This window comes from Vicia villosa, linkage group LG6 (genome assembly GCF_029867415.1).
Source record: "Vicia villosa cultivar HV-30 ecotype Madison, WI linkage group LG6, Vvil1.0, whole genome shotgun sequence".
Taxonomy (NCBI): Eukaryota; Viridiplantae; Streptophyta; class Magnoliopsida; order Fabales; family Fabaceae; genus Vicia; species Vicia villosa.
Window position 1 is genome coordinate 114,268,538 of NC_081185.1, and position 17,571 is coordinate 114,286,108.

The 17,571-nt window shown below is 34.0% G+C and overlaps 1 protein-coding gene and 1 pseudogene across 1 annotated transcript; one reads left to right on the forward strand and one right to left on the reverse strand.

Moving 5' to 3' along the window:
• The first annotated feature begins 3,510 nt into the window (after positions 1 to 3,510).
• LOC131614398 (F-box/kelch-repeat protein At3g23880-like) lies at positions 3,511 to 5,024 on the forward strand (annotated as a pseudogene).
• An 11,939-nt stretch (positions 5,025 to 16,963) lies between these two features.
• Positions 16,964 to 17,338, reverse strand: LOC131614399 (uncharacterized). The gene has a single exon (XM_058885987.1). It carries the CDS (start codon positions 17,336 to 17,338, stop codon positions 16,964 to 16,966), a length of 375 nt encoding a protein of 124 aa, XP_058741970.1.
• Between the last annotated feature and the right edge of the window lie 233 nt (positions 17,339 to 17,571).

Here is a 17,571-nt window from a genome sequence, read left to right on the forward strand (position 1 = left end):
TTTCAATTTATGTTGATTTTACACTTCCAAGTAATATAAATAGGAACAATTTATTCTCCAATTTCACACTTCTTTCGATTATTCCAATTGCAAAAACGTTGAAAGCACCGTTAGATATACCAACACACACAACTTAAAAATTCATTTTTTACTGAATCTCAATGGGCTTTTGCAATCGTTGTAGGAGGATTCATAAGCCATTCTTTTTCACATTTTTTCTGCCATTTGTTAATTTTCTTTATTTCATTTGGTTTTTAGCTGATTATGGAAATATGAACAGGTATGCAAGTTTATCAAGGATGCAGATCGAGTTAATTTCATTGATAACCTTTTGGAAAAACTGTAAGTTCACTTTTTCAAATTACATGTTTACATAAATGATTTCTATTGTTCGAATTGAATTTTGGTTTCTTAAATTCAGTTACAAATTTAGTTGCAAGTAATGTATATAAATTGTGGGGTGGTATTATGTGAGTATTAGCAGAAACTACGGGTAATCGAATCAAATCTACTAAAAATAGGTTGACCGATTGCAATGCTCTTTGAAAAGTGGTTTTTAAGTCATTTTGATTTTGATTTATGTGATGGAAATTGATTATGAGGTGATGTTACATATACTTGCAGCTGCTTGACTATCAGACAATAAAAAAGCAGTGGAACATTGGGATGAACATGTTCTTGGAAGTGGCTTTGTTGAAGCTCAAAAGAAGTATCAAAATACTCGAGTTACCACTTCTTTTGTCACCATTAATTTGATTTTGGGAACTACACATAATCTCAATGAATTTAAATCTCGGGTCCTGTTATATTAGTTTTTCTAAAACAAAACTAAAAGTTAAGATCTTATTGGACCAACATGGTTAATTAAACAAGCCTCTCATTGGACCAAGATAGTAAGTTGAACATATAAGTGATCTTTCATCTAATCATATTGATGTGTTTCCTTTCTTTTCCACTTCTTTTCTAGATAAACTTGAATTGGAATATTTATCAATTAATTATGTTAAGGTGTAAAAGGGCATCACATGTTGTTTCCATAACAATGAAAACCAAAGAAAAACGTACAAACATGCACCTAATCATATTTATAAGACAATTTGAAAATTTTATGTTTCATCAATATGCATATCGCAACGGAAAATAAATTCTCAAGCATTTCAATGATCATATCTCATACTACAATCATCTACCAAAATCATAATAACATTATCATCTCATTAAATGTCATATGAATCCTACAATAGGCAACATAGCCATCAACATAATATATCCAAAATACCATGTCGAATACAATAAAGATAACAATAATCCAACATCCAAAACATGAGTTCAAATACCTCCCCCCCCCCCCCCCCCCAAAGTGTTACATGATCAGAGCATTGATTCTCTACCTAAATCAATTAAATGAAATAATCGATAAGCTCCTCGGCTAAATCCTCATGCAAGTACGCTACTCGTTGGAACCTGCGCGATGTCGCATAGAACATCATTCAAACAGAAGGGTGAGAATTCACATCATAATGAATACATATAATATGTACAATGAATAAGTATTATTATAATACAACAATTCATCATACTTCATAATTAATGAGTTCTACAATTATTGCACACAACACAATCTCCAATTATCACATAAGCACACATTAATCCAAATATCACATAGTAAACTCAATGTGACTCCATATACAAGTAATGTGACTCATGCATGTGGTACCATGTGAGTATCAAGTTCACCGCTCCCAATTCCATACTCAAGAATCAGACCCACGCTTCCGATCCAAACAAGACCAAAGCCCTCGAAATATGAACAAATAATCAAAAATCACAAAATTACTTAGCAGGCCGCGCTACGCACGCCCTGTACCGTGCAACGCACGCTCTGCATATTTTGGAGAAAACTAGATTTTGACAACACTTTCCAAATTTTGTTTTAACCAACAAAAACTCATCAAAACAGCAATTAATCACATATGTAAGGTTCCTAATCATGTTTCAATTCATGGGTTAACATTAAAACGACATAAAACATGATTTAATTCCAAAATATCATGGATTCAACATAAACCCTAACATTCGAACTTATACCATGTTCCTTATGGACCGGAGATGGAGTTTGACAAAGCTCTTTGTCTAATTTGGAAATTGGAACTTCCTCATAAGATTAAGACTTTTGGTTAGAAATATTTCATCAATAAAATGCGAATAAGGGATCTTCTCATTATTATAGGTATTTCTTTCCCTTCTACTATCGATTGTATGTTATGTGGTATGGTTGAATCAGATTTTATTTTTTTGTGGTGTTTCCGCTATAATTTGGAAGGAGGTGGTTAGTTAGATTGAGTTTATTGACTATGAGTCCGATTGCATCATGAGTAATTGTTTGAGATGAAATTGTTTTTGCAAACTCAACAAGGTGAAATCCAGTAGGGAAGGGAGTATATGATTGACAACTTGTTGGAATATTTGGAAGCTTTGGGAACGGTATTATCTTTCAGAATGATTCTTGGAATGTATTTGATACCATTTGGAGTATTAAGACGCTTGTTTGGCATTGGAGGGAAAATTACCCATACCAATTACAACTTTTATGAGTTTAACAAATCCCCTTTGTTTTATTTATCTTAAGTTGTATTTAGTGTGTAATTTTTCTTCTGTTCGAGTTTTGTCTCGCCCTTTTGTAATCTTGTTCTAGAATTTTTAGTCAATTATTAATATATCTGGTTAAAAATAAATAAATAAATCCCAAAGAGATGTTTATTTTAATTTTAATTTTAAAAATCATTTTTAAAAATTGATTTAAAAAGCAGTTTAAAAAAACTATAAATAAAAGCACAATAATAAAGGCCTTAAATATTTCAAAACCCTAATAAATAAACAAATAAATACTTCATCGTACGCTTTGGAGCATCAAGGCACTCATTTGGAGGTGGTTCTTTATTGGGAAAACTAATCGAACCAATTATAACTTTTATGAGTTTAACAAATCCCTTTTGTTATATCTTTCTTAGGTTGTATTTGGTGATTAATTTTCTTTTGTTTCGAGTTTTGTCTCGTCTTTTTTGTAATCGTTCATTAGAACTTTTGGTTCTTTAATATAATTTCTTGATTAAAAAAAATGGATTACTTGATCTAAAAAAAATATTGCATTCCCAATTTCCCATTACTAGAAAACGTTGCGTTTCCACACCTTTAACTGTTGAATAAACCCATTAATATATGCTTTAGCACCGTTTCTCAGTAAATCATTCCTTGACGGTTATTTTTTATGTTTTGTTTTGTTTTGCAAGGATTCATATTTATCTACCTCTTGATTAGTTTCTTAGGGTTTCGAACTTCAACCACTGAATCTGTCTACTATGAATCCGTCGCCGATCATCCTTCCCGATGATCTCATCGCCGAATTACTTTCCTTTCTTCCGGTCAAATATCTTCTTCGATTTAAGTGTGTCAGTAAATCTTGGAGGACTCTCATTTCCGAATCTGCCTTCGTCAAATTGCACCTCAAGAGATCAGCAACACAAAATCCCATGTTCGCGCTAATCATGCATCGCTTGAAGATTATTCCCGTAGAGTCTCCCAACGGTTATGATGAGGACTACGATCGGGGTTCCAGTGTAGTTCCATATACCATAAGTACTTTATTGGATAATCCCTCATTCACCCTTTTTGACAATCCTTACTATCATGTGGAAAACAAAGGCTGCTTTAATGCAGTCGGTTCCTGTAATGGATTGATTCTTTTGGCTGGTGGTTCCTTCATCGGTCCCCGTAAAGAGTACTGGTTTAGATTGTGGAATCCAGCCACCAAGACAATATCTGAAAAAATTGGATATTTTTGTGATTTTATAAATCAATGTTTCCGCTTTGAGTTTGGTTTTGATGATTCAACAAACACTTATAAAGTGGTGGCATCCCGTTATATTAATCAACTGAAAATTGAGGTGAGAATATTTAGTATCAATGACGATGTTTGGAGAAATATTGAAAGTTTTCCCGTTGTTCCTCTTCATTTGGACTATGGTGGATTTTATATCAATAATTATGATTATAGTGGTGTGTATTTGAATGGCGCTGTTAACTGGCTGGCTATTCATTCCAACATTCGCTACCATAGTCTTACCAATAAGAATATCACAAATAATAAGGATATTGCAGTTGAAGATTTTGTTATTGTTTCTCTTGATTTGAAGACTGAGACGTACAATCAGTATCCTTTGCCATGTGGTTTTGACGAAGTGCCGCTTACAGAACCTACCATTGGTGTGTTAGGTGGCTACCTTTGTTTTTCTTATTCTGTTAAGGGAATTGATTTTGTTATATGGCAGATGAAGAAATTTGGAGTCCAAGATTCTTGGATCCAGTTTCTTAAAATTAGTTATCAAAATCTTGAAATAGATTATGCCCATGGTTTTAAATTGCGGTTGCGGTCGCGGATGCGGTTGCGGTTGCGGGTGTTGCGATTGCGGGCAATGCGGTTGCAGCGATGCGCATTGTGGTCATTGCGGCGTGAATTTTGAACCCGAGATATTTGAAAAACATCATTATAAAACTCTTAAAATCAATATTTTTCATTACAAATCACATGTAAATTGAGTTTTTTTGGATTCTCAAATGTTAGTTACGATGAAAATATGTGAAGAAATAAGGTTGAAGGTGTTTGATGTGAATTATAGTGTTGTGGGACGTGTGATTACAAATCACACCGCAATTGCGGCCTGATGCGGATGCGGAGGCTACCGCATCAGCAATATTGCGGCTGCAATTGCGGTTGCGGACCACAATTTAAAACCATGATTATGCCTTTAGTGACTATAAGAAGTATCATTTTCAATTGAAACCGTTGCTTCTTTTCGAAGATCGTGATACACTTATGCTTAAAAGCAATCGAGATGCCCGAGTATTTCTCTATAATTGGAGAGATAATAGTTCAGCGAATACAAATTACTACAAGTAGAACGAGAGATTATTTAGGTTGGGATTGTGTCAAAGATTATGTTGAAAGTTTGGTTCCAGTTAATTAAAAGTAAGTTCCTCTCTTATGATTTACTTATTTGAATTCGTGTTTTTTTTTAGAATAATGGATGGTGTGAATTGTGGCTTAGGTTAAATGTATATTGAGCATGTTGCTAGTATTGAGAAAATCAATATGATTAGTATAACTATATGAAGATGTTCGAATAACTGTTCTAGATAATGGTTGCACGGTATAACATTATTGTGGACAAGTTTTGTTGCCTTTTTTTCTCATGAGCTTGATAGTTTTTTTTTTAATAAGCAATAGATTGAAAAGCTCGCACTAGGGGTGCAACCCTTACAAAAAAAACAAACAGCTCTAAAGATGACTTGTGTCGGATAAGGGAAGTTTAAACCATTCATAATAGGTTGGTCTAAACTTGCTATATCCACAATACATCCATCTCCAAGAAAGAAAAACAATGTTAGAACAAATAACATCAAAACAAAACGCCTCCCCCTTAAAAATAATTGCGTTCCTCATAAGCCAAAGACTTCAAATAGTTGCAACCCACACAAAATTGATTAAAATTCTTCGCTTGCCACATTTCACCTTTTCTTGAATAACGTCGAAACAAAGCATATCCTCTTCATTCATCTCCTCCGAAATACCAAGCCAAATAAACATATATTTCCAAATTGTTTTCGCCTCTTGACAATTGAAAAAAAGATGGGAAGATGATTCAAGGAAGGAACCACCACTACAAAAAAACTCCTCCCCAGCGACATAAGTTGCGACGTGGACAACACGTGGCTAGAAAATTCTTGTTGCGACGTGACCTAAACATCGCCACCTATATTTTAATAATAAATAACTTTACAGCTTTAAAGTGACTAGAAGTCAGACATGGGGTAATGTGAAAAACAGTTGCGACGTGGGATACACGTCGCTACATTAATTACATAAATTAATTCACCACACCCCATAACGTTCAAATGGGGGGAATATTCAAATTTATGAAAAATTTGGTTGTGACGTTATTATCACGTCGCTACATTTAAAAATCAAAAACAACGTTCCATTGATGTGACATAGTGGCAGCTCTGCAGGCGTGTATGTGACCGTTGCCATGTTGCGACGTGTATGTCACGTGGCAACTAGCGATGTGCACTCCACGTCGCTACATTGTCTTTTAATTCAACCATTTCACTTCCCCCCACCACCATTCACGAAACCCTTCTCTGCAAACTCTTTCTCTGCAAACTCAAAAACCCTTTCTCTGCAAACCCAAACCCTTCTCCTAAAATCCAACCCTTCTCTCCCAAATCAATTCAATCCCAATTCTTTTTTTGAATCAAAGGTAGTTAATGTTATTTTAATATTTTGTTTATTTTCTGATAATTTTATTATATATGTTGTTGTTAATTTTTTATTTTTTTCTGTATAGGTTAATTAGTAGATTGAAGAAGGTTGTAGATTGAAGGAGGAGTAGATTGAAGAAGAGGTAAGTTATTTTTGTGTATTATAGTATATATTAAATAGATTTAATAGGTATATATGTTAATTTGTTTATAAAATTTGTTTAATAGGTATTGTATTTGTTGAAAATATATTGTGTTTGTTATAAAATTTATAAAATTCTAGTATATATTGTGTTTGTATATATTGTGTTTGTTATATTGTGTTTGTATTTGTTGTAGTATATATATATATATATATATATATATATATATATATATAGGTATGTTTATTATATATGTTTATTTATTAGGTATATTATAAAGTTCTCATTTTTAATTTTTATTATATATATTAGTTATTATAATGAGTAATATTATACTATATTTTAAAAAAACAGAATATATATTAGATATGTTTATTATACTATATTTATATATATTTGTTTATTAGATATGTTTATTATATATTTTTGTTTATTAGGTATATTATACTTTATTATAAAAAAATAGAATATTTATTAAAATATTTATATAGAATTTAATTTTTATTATAAATTTAATTTTTACATATATAGAAATTAACTTTTTATGTTTATAATAAAAAGATAATATTTTTATATTATGGATTATGAAAATAAAATATTAAAAAGAAAATAATTTTATACATATAAGTTATGAATTTTTTATGTTTATATAAAATAAGTTATTTTTTTGAAGAATAGAAAGATAAACAAACTATAATTAAAAATACATCATTTTTATATATATTTGATAAAAATAGTTTTATTAACAAAATTCTAATAGAATATGTTTTATATGTAATATATATTATTGTTTTTAAAAATAGAAATTATTATTAAAAATAATATACATATTAATCTTAATGAGTGTAAAAGTTATGTTTACAATATATTATTTATATTTAAAAATAAAAAATAAAATATTATAATTTAAAATAAAATAATATTTTTAATAATAGTAAATATTTAAAATTAGTATTTTTATTAAAGAATATTTTCAATATGTGTAGCTTAAAATGTGTAGTTAATAAAATAGTAACTTTATGGTTAACATAGGTTCAATATAACATGTGTAGTTAAAAATATTAGTAGTATTGTTATTAAATAATATTTTTAAGAATAGTAAATATTAACTAGTATACGTCTAAGAATAATATCAAGTTGATTAGTATTCTAACTCCAAATGACAATGATTGTATAAATGTGCAGTATGGAATATTATCGGTATTATCGTAGTTGGATGTATGATAGAACATTTCCAGGAAGAATGGGACTTAAACCCAATTTTATAGTAGGAGTTGAAGGGTTTATAAGTTGGGCGTTTGCTCAGGAATTATGTCGAAGCGAAGGAGGAGTTAGGTGTCCCTGTCTTAAATGTGAATGTAGACCAATAATTAGTGACCCACAGGAAATAACAGCTCATTTGCATAGAAGGGGTTTCATTGCAAATTATTGGGTTTGGACGTTTAACGGTGAAGAACTGCCTAGTAACGTACCAGAGACTAGCAACTCTCATGCTTCAAGTAGTCGGCCGCCTGTGGAATATGAGGAAAACTTTAATCTGATTGGTGACATGGTTGAGGATGCTTTTGGTGTGAACGTGACCTATGATGAGCCTGAAGATTTTGGTGGGGAAGAGTTGCCGAATGAGGAAGCGCAAAAATTTTATCAGTTGTTGAATGAGATGAATACGCCGTTGTTTGATGGATCGTCTGAGTCAAAGTTATCAATTTGTGTGAGATTGTTGGCCGCCAAGGCAAATTGGAATGTTCCTGATCAGTGTTTGGAATTCTTCGTAAAGATGATGTTGGACTCAACTGCAATGAAAGACAACTTGCCTACAACATTTTATGAAGCAAAGAAGTTGGTGTCGAAGTTGGGCTTAAGAGTAAGAAAGATTGATTGTTGCATTAATGGCTGTATGTTGTTCTACGACAATGAGTTTGGTACTCAAGATGGGTTGTTGGAGGAATGTAAGTTTTGTAAGAGTCCAAGATATAAAGTTCCCAGTAGAGCCGTTAACACTAATCAAGACCGTGTAGCAGTAAAGTCCATGTTTTATCTTCCGATAATACCAAGGTTAAAAAGAATGTTTGCTTCAATGCACAGTGCAAGTCAAATGACATGGCATCACACAAATAACACAAGTCCAGGCACTATGAGGCATCCATCTGATGGCGAGGCATGGAAGCATTTTGATCGAATGCATCCTGATTTTGCCGCAGAACCTAGAAATGTCAGGCTTGGATTATGCTCGGATGGATTTACTCCCTATGTCCAAGGGTCGGGAACCGCATATTCTTGTTGGCCAGTTATTGTAACCCCTTACAACCTCCCTCCTGAGATGTGCATGACAAAACCATACATGTTTTTGACGTGCGTCATTCCAGGACCTTCGAGTCCAAAAGCAGGAATTGATGTGTATTTACAACCTTTAATTGATGATTTGAAGAGATTGTGGATTGGAGAATGGACTTATGATATATCACGTAAAGAAAACTTTATAATGCGAGCTTCATTGATGTGGACCATCAACGACTTTCCAGCATATGGCATGTTGTCTGGTTGGGGTACGCATGGCAAAATGGGTTGTCCGCATTGCATGGGAAACAACAAAGGGTTCACGTTGGATAAAGGTGGGAAAAGCTCGTGGTTTGACTGTCACCGAAGATTCCTACCACGGAATCACTCCTATAGAAGAAACATGACAAACTTTAAAAAAGATGTACGAGTGAAAGATTCGCCTCCGCCTCGATTGTCACCATGGGCTATATGGGAACAAGTTAGTGAGCTACCAAAATTTACAGATACTGGCAAAGAATGCCGAATTGAAGGATACGGAGTCACGCACAATTGGACAAAAAGAAGTATATTTTGGGACCTCCCGTATTGGAAGGATAACTTGTTGCGCCATAATCTAGATGTTATGCATATTGAGAAGAATTTTTTTGATAATGTATTTAACACAGTGATGGATGTGAAAGGCAAAACAAAAGATAATGAAAAGGCCAGACAAGACATGGAAAAATGGTGTAACAGAAGAGAGTTGGAGTTGAAGCCTCTACCGAATGGAAAGTTATTAAAACCCAAGGCTTGTTTCACTTTGACTTCCCAAGAAGCTAAAGCTGTTTGTCGATGGCTAAAAGATTTGAGAATGCCCGATGGGTATTCATCAAATTTATCAAGGTGTGTTGACCCTAACACTGGGAAGTTGCATGGAATGAAAAGTCACGATTGTCACATTTTCATGGAACAATTGTTACCAGTTGCATTTGGCTCGCTACCCAAACATGTTCTTGATCCACTGACTGAAATTAGTCAGTTTTTTAGAGATATTTGTGCGTCAGCTTTAAAAGTGGAAGACATCATGAAGTTGGACCAAAACATTGCAATCATTCTTTGTAAGTTGGAACAAGTATTTCCGCCTGGTTTCTTCGACTCAATGGAACATTTACCTGTGCATCTTGCATATGAAGCCTTTCTTGGTGGACCAGTTCAATATAGGTGGATGTATCCGTTTGAAAGGTTCATGGGTGATTCAAAGCGATCAGTGAAGAATAAAGCAAGAGTTGAAGGTTCTATATGTGCACATTACCTGCATCGAGAAACATCACATTTTTGCAGTCATTATTTCAATCACTTGATGTTAACTCCTAGAACCATACGGAATCCGGTAAATGTCAACCAGAGGAGTCAATTCACCTTATCAGTATTCGGTCTTCCAGGTCGACCTTCTGGAAAGAAGAGTGTGCATTGGTTGACCCAGAAAGAAATGCAATCCGCACATGTCCATGTCTTGATCAACTGCGTCGAAGTTAAACAATACCTTGAGTAAGTTTACCCAATAGTTTTTTTACCTTTGTTGACAATGTCTGTATACCAAACTTATTTAACTTATGGTGTATATTTTGTAGGGAATTTAACAATGCCTATTTTCATAGTACCGGTGTACAGTCAACATCCGGCGTCATTCATGCTGAATTTCCCTTATGGTTCAAGCAAAGATTGTCTACCGTGTTTCCACCAACTCTAGAAATACTCCATTTGAGAAACTTGGCAGAAGGCCCTATCCAAAGCGCAAATGAATGGCACACATACTTCGTGAACGGATATAAGTTTCACACTGAGGCATGGACCGAAGGGAAAAAAACCATAAACAGTGGTGTATTTGTAAAAGGAGTTACAGATGGTGGTGAAGATGACTTTTATGGAGTTATTAAACATATCTACGAGTTGGTATACCATTACATGGATTCAGAAAATAAAGTTGTCTTGTTTTATTGTGAATGGTATGATCCAAGTAGATGCACAAAAATAGACAGGTCATACGGTACTGTTGAGATTCAAATGAACCGGAAATACAAAGAGTATGATCCTTTCATAATGTCAAATATTGTTAGGCAAGTTTATTATGTACCTTATCCTTCATTTGTGACACGTAAGGTTGGAGGCTCACGCACCCCACATCCCACACATGTACCAGCCCGTGAGGTTGATGAGGCAGTTGATGAGATAGACGGAGCTGATCTTCGTGGGAGGGATGATCCCGATGAGATTCATGTCGTTGACGGTAGATTTTGGATTCATCCCGAAGGAAGCAAGTAAGTTTCCTATTTAAAAACTTTAATATATGTATACATTTTCATTTTTTATATAAATTTATATCTAACATTTTCATTTTTTGTTTCAGTTTTACGCCGAGTCGGACTGCTGCTAGGATTGTTAACTATATAATTCAGCAGATGTATAAATCAGCTTTTAAGAGCTATGGGGACGTCAAAAATAAAGATGAATGGTTTAGAATGTTTAAGGTATTGTTATTTATGTAGGTTATGCATTTAATTTATTGTTTTAGTTATAGTTATTTAAATAAAATTCTCATTATAATTACTTAACATTTTATTTTAATGTCATACAACATTATTGCAGGAGAAATGTGTGTGGGATCTTTTGAGTGAAAAAAGTGTTCAGAAAGTTTTCAATATCAGATGCTCTAAAAGAATGTCTGATATGCTGCGGCGAGTAAGGGAGAATTATGAGCTTCACGGCATCCGTCCTAGCTGGATAGGCGAGGAGGTTTTTCAGGAGCTTGTAATATATTGGAGGACTCCAGAATTCCGGGCTAAATCAGAAACCTTTAAGAAGATGAGGGCATCTGAAAAGGGCGGTTGTGTCAACACAGTTGGAAGTATTAGCACCGCCGAGCATGCCCGACGATTGGTAAAAGTTTTAAAATTTTTAAGTTACTTCTTTATTCATAATATAATTTACTAATTATTTTTAATTATATTATTTAGGCTAAGCAGTTGGGTAGAAGACCATTGATGCCTGAGCTGATTTCGAGGACCCGGACAAGGAGATCGGGAGGTGTTGTCGACGAGCGCACTAGGATGTATCTTGTAAGTGAAATTTACGTTGTTTATTTTTTTTATATTGATACAAAGTTTGTGATGTGAATTTCATGTGGCAATTGATAATTTGCCACGTGAAAATCATGTGGCAAATCATAAGTTGTGGCGTGAAAATAACGTGGCAACGTTTTAATATATTTTAATTTATAATATGTATATATTTATTTAGTATCACTAAATATGCATTTAAATATTTAACTTAATTTTTTTTATTGAATATTTGTGCAGGAAGAATATGATAGACGACTTGCCATTTTTCTGGAAAATAATCCTCAATTCATGCCAGCAGAGGGGGAGCCGCTTAACGCGGATGTTGATCACTACATTTGGTGTGACGTTATTAAAGATAAAGGGCCTAATGGTTGCTTTTTTGGGGCTGGAAATTTGGCGTCCAGCTATAGATCTGGTGACCGTAATCTGTTCCAAAGAGTTCAGGATGGAGAGGGTGGATCGCGTCAACCAAATCTGACACGGGAACAAACTGAATTAGTAAGGCAATTGGCGAGACGCGAAAGTGAGGCCCAGATCGAGATGATGCGGAAGAAGCAGTCTGATATGGAGGAGCAGCATGCGCGACAGATGGAGGGCATTATGAAGAAGCAAGCTGAGATGGAGGAGCAGATGAGACAGTTTATGCAAGGAGGAGGAAATTACAGTAATGCTCCTCCTCAAGAGCCGGAGGATGACGGGGTGGCTGATGATTTTAATCCGGATAACTATTTTCCGGATGATGCCTCTTAAAAACATTTTGTATTTTATTTGTTTTAAATTTTTTTTAATGTAAAATATTCTACATTTTAATTCATTAAAATATTAGTTTTAAATTTTTAATTTTATTTAATTGAATTTATTATATAATGTTTATTATATTAATTTATTTTATATAAATTTATTATATAAATTAGTTTTTATAGATTTTATTATATAAATTTTATTTTATAGATTTTATTATATAAATTTTATTATATATAAATTTTATTATATATATTTTATTATATATTATATTTTATTATATATTAATTAATTATATAAAATATATAAAATATATAAAATAAAACAAATCTAGCGTGAATAATTTTTTTTTTTAAAAAAAAGCATTTAATGTAGCGATGTGGGAAACACGTCGCTACATTGGTCAACAAACACACTTCCTCACACCTGCCACACCTGCTGTGTGTGCAGTGGGATGTTTCCTATGTAATCCTGTTACGACGTGGGAGTCACGTCGCTACTTTCTGACGTGGTCTCCACGTCGCTACAATGTTGCCACGCGTGCTCCTGCGACATAAATGCTCACGTCGCTATTTTTTGTTTGCCACGTGATTTTGCATGTTGCGACGTGTAATCCACGTCGCTGCAGAGAACATTTTTTGTAGTGCACACATCACACAATCCGGGCACGAAACATTAGCAACACCTCTTTTCAATAATTGATCTCTAGTAGGAAGCCGATCAATAAATAATCTCCAAGCAAATACCTTGATCTTGGGCGGAAGTTTTAGATCCCACATTACTTTCAAAGAATTAAACAAATGATAATCCCAAGCGAAAGCTTTGTCACTATCAATTGTGTTTGTTATGCTTGCAACGGTGAATTCCTTGCCCTCGACTAAAGACCACGAGAACGAGTCACCACCATTCGCACTAGGAGAAAAGCCCCATACACTGTTACAAAACCGAGTCCAGTTTGGACTGGCTGCTGCCGCAGCTGAGTGGGGCAGGCCGTGAGAATCTCCGGCAGAAAAAATCCCCCAAAATTCCACCTAAACGAATGAGCTTGATAGTTTAATGTTTGAAGATAGGAAAGCACAATTTCTTGTTTATTTCATGGAAAGTGTGTGGCATTGAATTTGTTGTTTTTGGTTTCGTTGGTTTTGGTGTTTGTTTGGTTTTCAGTTTTGATTTTCAACTACTTATTACCGGGTGCCGGAGCAGAACAGCTCCGCCATATTGAAGAGGTTCTTGGAAGTCTATAAAAGCACTTATGGTTCTACAAGTTAAAATTCAAGTCACGGTGAAAATTCACAGTAGCCTAGAAGCTCCTTTTCAGGGTGAAATGGCATTTAAAGGCGCGTTGGGGTGAAGAAAAAGCTATTCCAAGCAGGGGAACTAGATTATTGGTAATCCATTCTTCTTCCGTGGCATAAGCATAATCAGGGGAACTAGATTATTGGTTCTATTAGCTAAATGTTAATCTACAACACTGCTACACAAAAGATAATGTTTTGCTTTTGAAAATTAACTATGATACAATTTATGAATTCTCATCCATTTTCATTTTATGACATTTCAATTTGCCACTTTTGTTTGTTAAAATTCAATTAAAGTGCTTAGGTGATTTCTGCAGTCATAATTGTTTTTATATAAAAGTTAAAGTGAGTTTGATCTTGAGCTTACTAAAAGAAAATATGGTTTTAAATTGCGGTCGCCTCTGCAACCACATCGGACCGCAATTGCAATGTGATTTTAAAATTACACCTTCGGCTAAATTAAAAACCACGTCAGACAATTTCAATCAAGTTTCTTCGAGTATTTTTATCAAAAAAACAAAATATTAGAATCCTAAAAGTCAATTTACAATTTACTTCTTATGGAATGAAACAATTTAATATTAAGTATTTTTCAACATTGTATTTCAAACACCTCCCTATAAAAATTCATACTGGAATAGCCACATTGCGCATCGCAACAACACCCACAACCGCAGCCATAATTTGAAACCATGAAAGAAAATTCATTAGATACATCATTATCTATAATAATATATTGGATACATTAGAGAGATTTAAGTATGAAATAAAAGCAAATAAAATTAAGCAAATATAGATGACTCTCTTGGATTTAATTTCTTTAACAATTGATCACATGTACATGTTTTATATATTATACCTTATACATTTTTCCTATGTCATGCTAATTTTTTAATCAATAGACTTTGTAGTCCTATCATCCAAAACCAGACTCCTTATGAGCTTCTCTTCAAAACACCTCCATCTTATGACACCCTTAAAACCTTTGGTTGTCTTGCATATGCCTCTATTCTTATTACACAAAGAGACAAATTAGACCTTAGAAGTACCAAATGCTTATTCTTAGGTTTTACCATGGGAATTAAGAGATACCTGTTATTCAATCTTAACACCAGGTCTATTTTTACTTCAAAGAATTGCGTTTTCATGAACACACCTTTTCTTATACTCCTCATCCTCCTATTCACCCTAATGGTGCACCTAACCTTACCACAAACCAATCTAACAATCCCTTTCTTTTTTATCATCTTAACCTCATAGGTTCATCTGCCAACTACAACAACACACCTACCATCATAAATTCACCTACCAACGACAATAATTCACCTTACCACAACACATTACCCTTCACTCCTCTCACCAGCATGCCTGCCCAACAACCTGAATTTACACACAATTCTGATATTGACAGTTCCCCTGATATTTCTACCATTAGAAAATCTACTAGACATAAAAATGCTCCTACTTATTTAAAAGATTTTGTATGTCATGCATCTCATAACTCCATCCTCAACGACATTTCAAAACATATTTTATATAATCATCTTTCACTTGCATATCATTCTTTTAATTTTGCTGTCAATATTGCTTGTGATCATCTTTCCTAAAAACAAGCTAGTGCTGACCCTAATTGGTCAAAGCCATGGAAACTGAAATTAGAGCCTTAACAGATAATTACACGTGGTCTTTCACCACTCTTCCTCCTGGCAAGAAAGCCCTATGATATAAGTGGGTATACAAAATTAAATTCAACTCCGATGGTACCATAGAACGGTATAAAGCAAGGTTAGTTGCTCAAGATTTCAAACAAATCCAAGGTATTGATTTTCTTGGCACTTTTTCACCTACTGCGAAACTCACATATGTAAGGTTACTTCTTGCCCTTGCCTCTTCATTGAATTTATATTTACACCAATTGGACAACCTACATAGCACACCATTAGCAACTGCAAATACCTCACGATCTAGAAGCACAAGTTTGGTTTGCATACTAAGGCGCTTCTCATCATATAACATCTCACAACTTGCATTTATAAAGTATTGCATCAAGTGTAGGACCAAACAAGTTATAATTGGTAATAGACAATGTCTAGTGGCCAAGTCAGTAGGATGTTCTTAGTTTGCTTCTACTCTTATGTCAAATCACTTATTAAAACTCAATGACTTGCTTTTTGTTCCTTACATTACTCGAAACTTAATATTTGTTTCCATGTTCTCTTAGAAAAATATGGTCTATCTTAAATTTCATCCTAACCATTGCTTTATTAAATCCGGAGCATCTAATCAAGTGCTCTTTGAAGGCGGTCTAGATGAAAGCAACAGTTTTTTTTGTCAGTCAAGAGATAATGTGTATTATAAGTTATGTCCTTTGAATCCTGTAGGTAAAAGAGATGAAGAATTAAATTGTAAGAGAAAAAATTAGAAAAGAAAAAACAAAACAAAAAATCAGTTTACTTTTGTATTTGAAAAAGAAATATTGATAAAAAAAATTTATTGGTAAATAATTATGAGGAGAGATCAAATTACACCCGAAGAGTTACACTACGAGTTACACTCGCTCATAACTTCTTTTCGAATAAATATTTTTTAAAATCAACCGTTGAATTGAAACATAATATCGTATAGATCATACATATAAAGTTTGAAATTAATCAATAATGATTTACTATGTCAACGAAGTACATCAAAATTAACGTTATATGAAAGTTCATTTTGACGTTGATCTTTGGATTTGTTGATTGTATAGTAAATCATTATAGATTAATTTCAAACTTTATATGTATGATCTTACGATATTATGTTTCAATCCAACGGTTGATTTTAAAAAACATTTATTCGAAATGAAGTTTTTTTTTAATAGGCAAGGATTATATTGATCAAGAGAACCCAAGTTCTCAAAGCAAGATACAAAAGGCCCGTAATGTGTACCGGACAAAGAAAAATATACTCCAATTGAGCATTACGACAAAAAGAATAGGGGATCCCTACTAAATTCGTAAAAATTACAATTGGGATGTATATTTTTCCCTACAAAAGACCAACGCCACACCAAGACTTTAGCACCCCAAACGATATCGGAGATGTTCTAAGTGTCACCTTTAAACACAATACCGTTCCTGACCAACCAAATATGCCACACCACCGCCAACCATACGACTCCCTCTTTTCCCTTTCTAAGACCAACTCTCCTTCCGTAATTGAACCACCTCATAAAGCTTTCCTTAATGTCCACCGCTTTGTAGTTATCAAAACCAAACCACTCGGCCATTTCCCTCCAAATCAAATCAACGCAATAACGAGACACCAATAAGTGGACCGGGTCCTCCATGGTGCCACGACAAAAAGCACAAAAAGAATTGGAGTTAGGAATAATACCTTTTCTAACAAGTGCTCCTTTTGTCGGAAGTCTACTAAGGAAACTACGCCAACCAAAAGCCTTAGATTTCATTGGCACATCCATCTTTCATATTAGAGATAACGCGATATCAAATTCTCCTACCGGTCCAAACGGGACATGCCTCAAGGTGAGAGACTTATAACAGCTTCTTACCGTAAAAAAACTCTCCTTTTCCGGTTTCCAAAAAACATTATCCGCCCCTGAATTTGAGAACATAACACTATCTAGCTCAAGCAGCAGCTGTTCCATTAAGGCCAAAACAGAACTGTAGTCTTCCGTAGCCTGTACACTAGTGC

Bases quoted from the DNA above. Each gene is read 5' to 3' on its own strand.
- LOC131614399 (XM_058885987.1), bottom strand. From the start codon at position 17,338: ATGGATGTGCCAATGAAATCTAAGGCTTTTGGTTGGCGTAGTTTCCTT.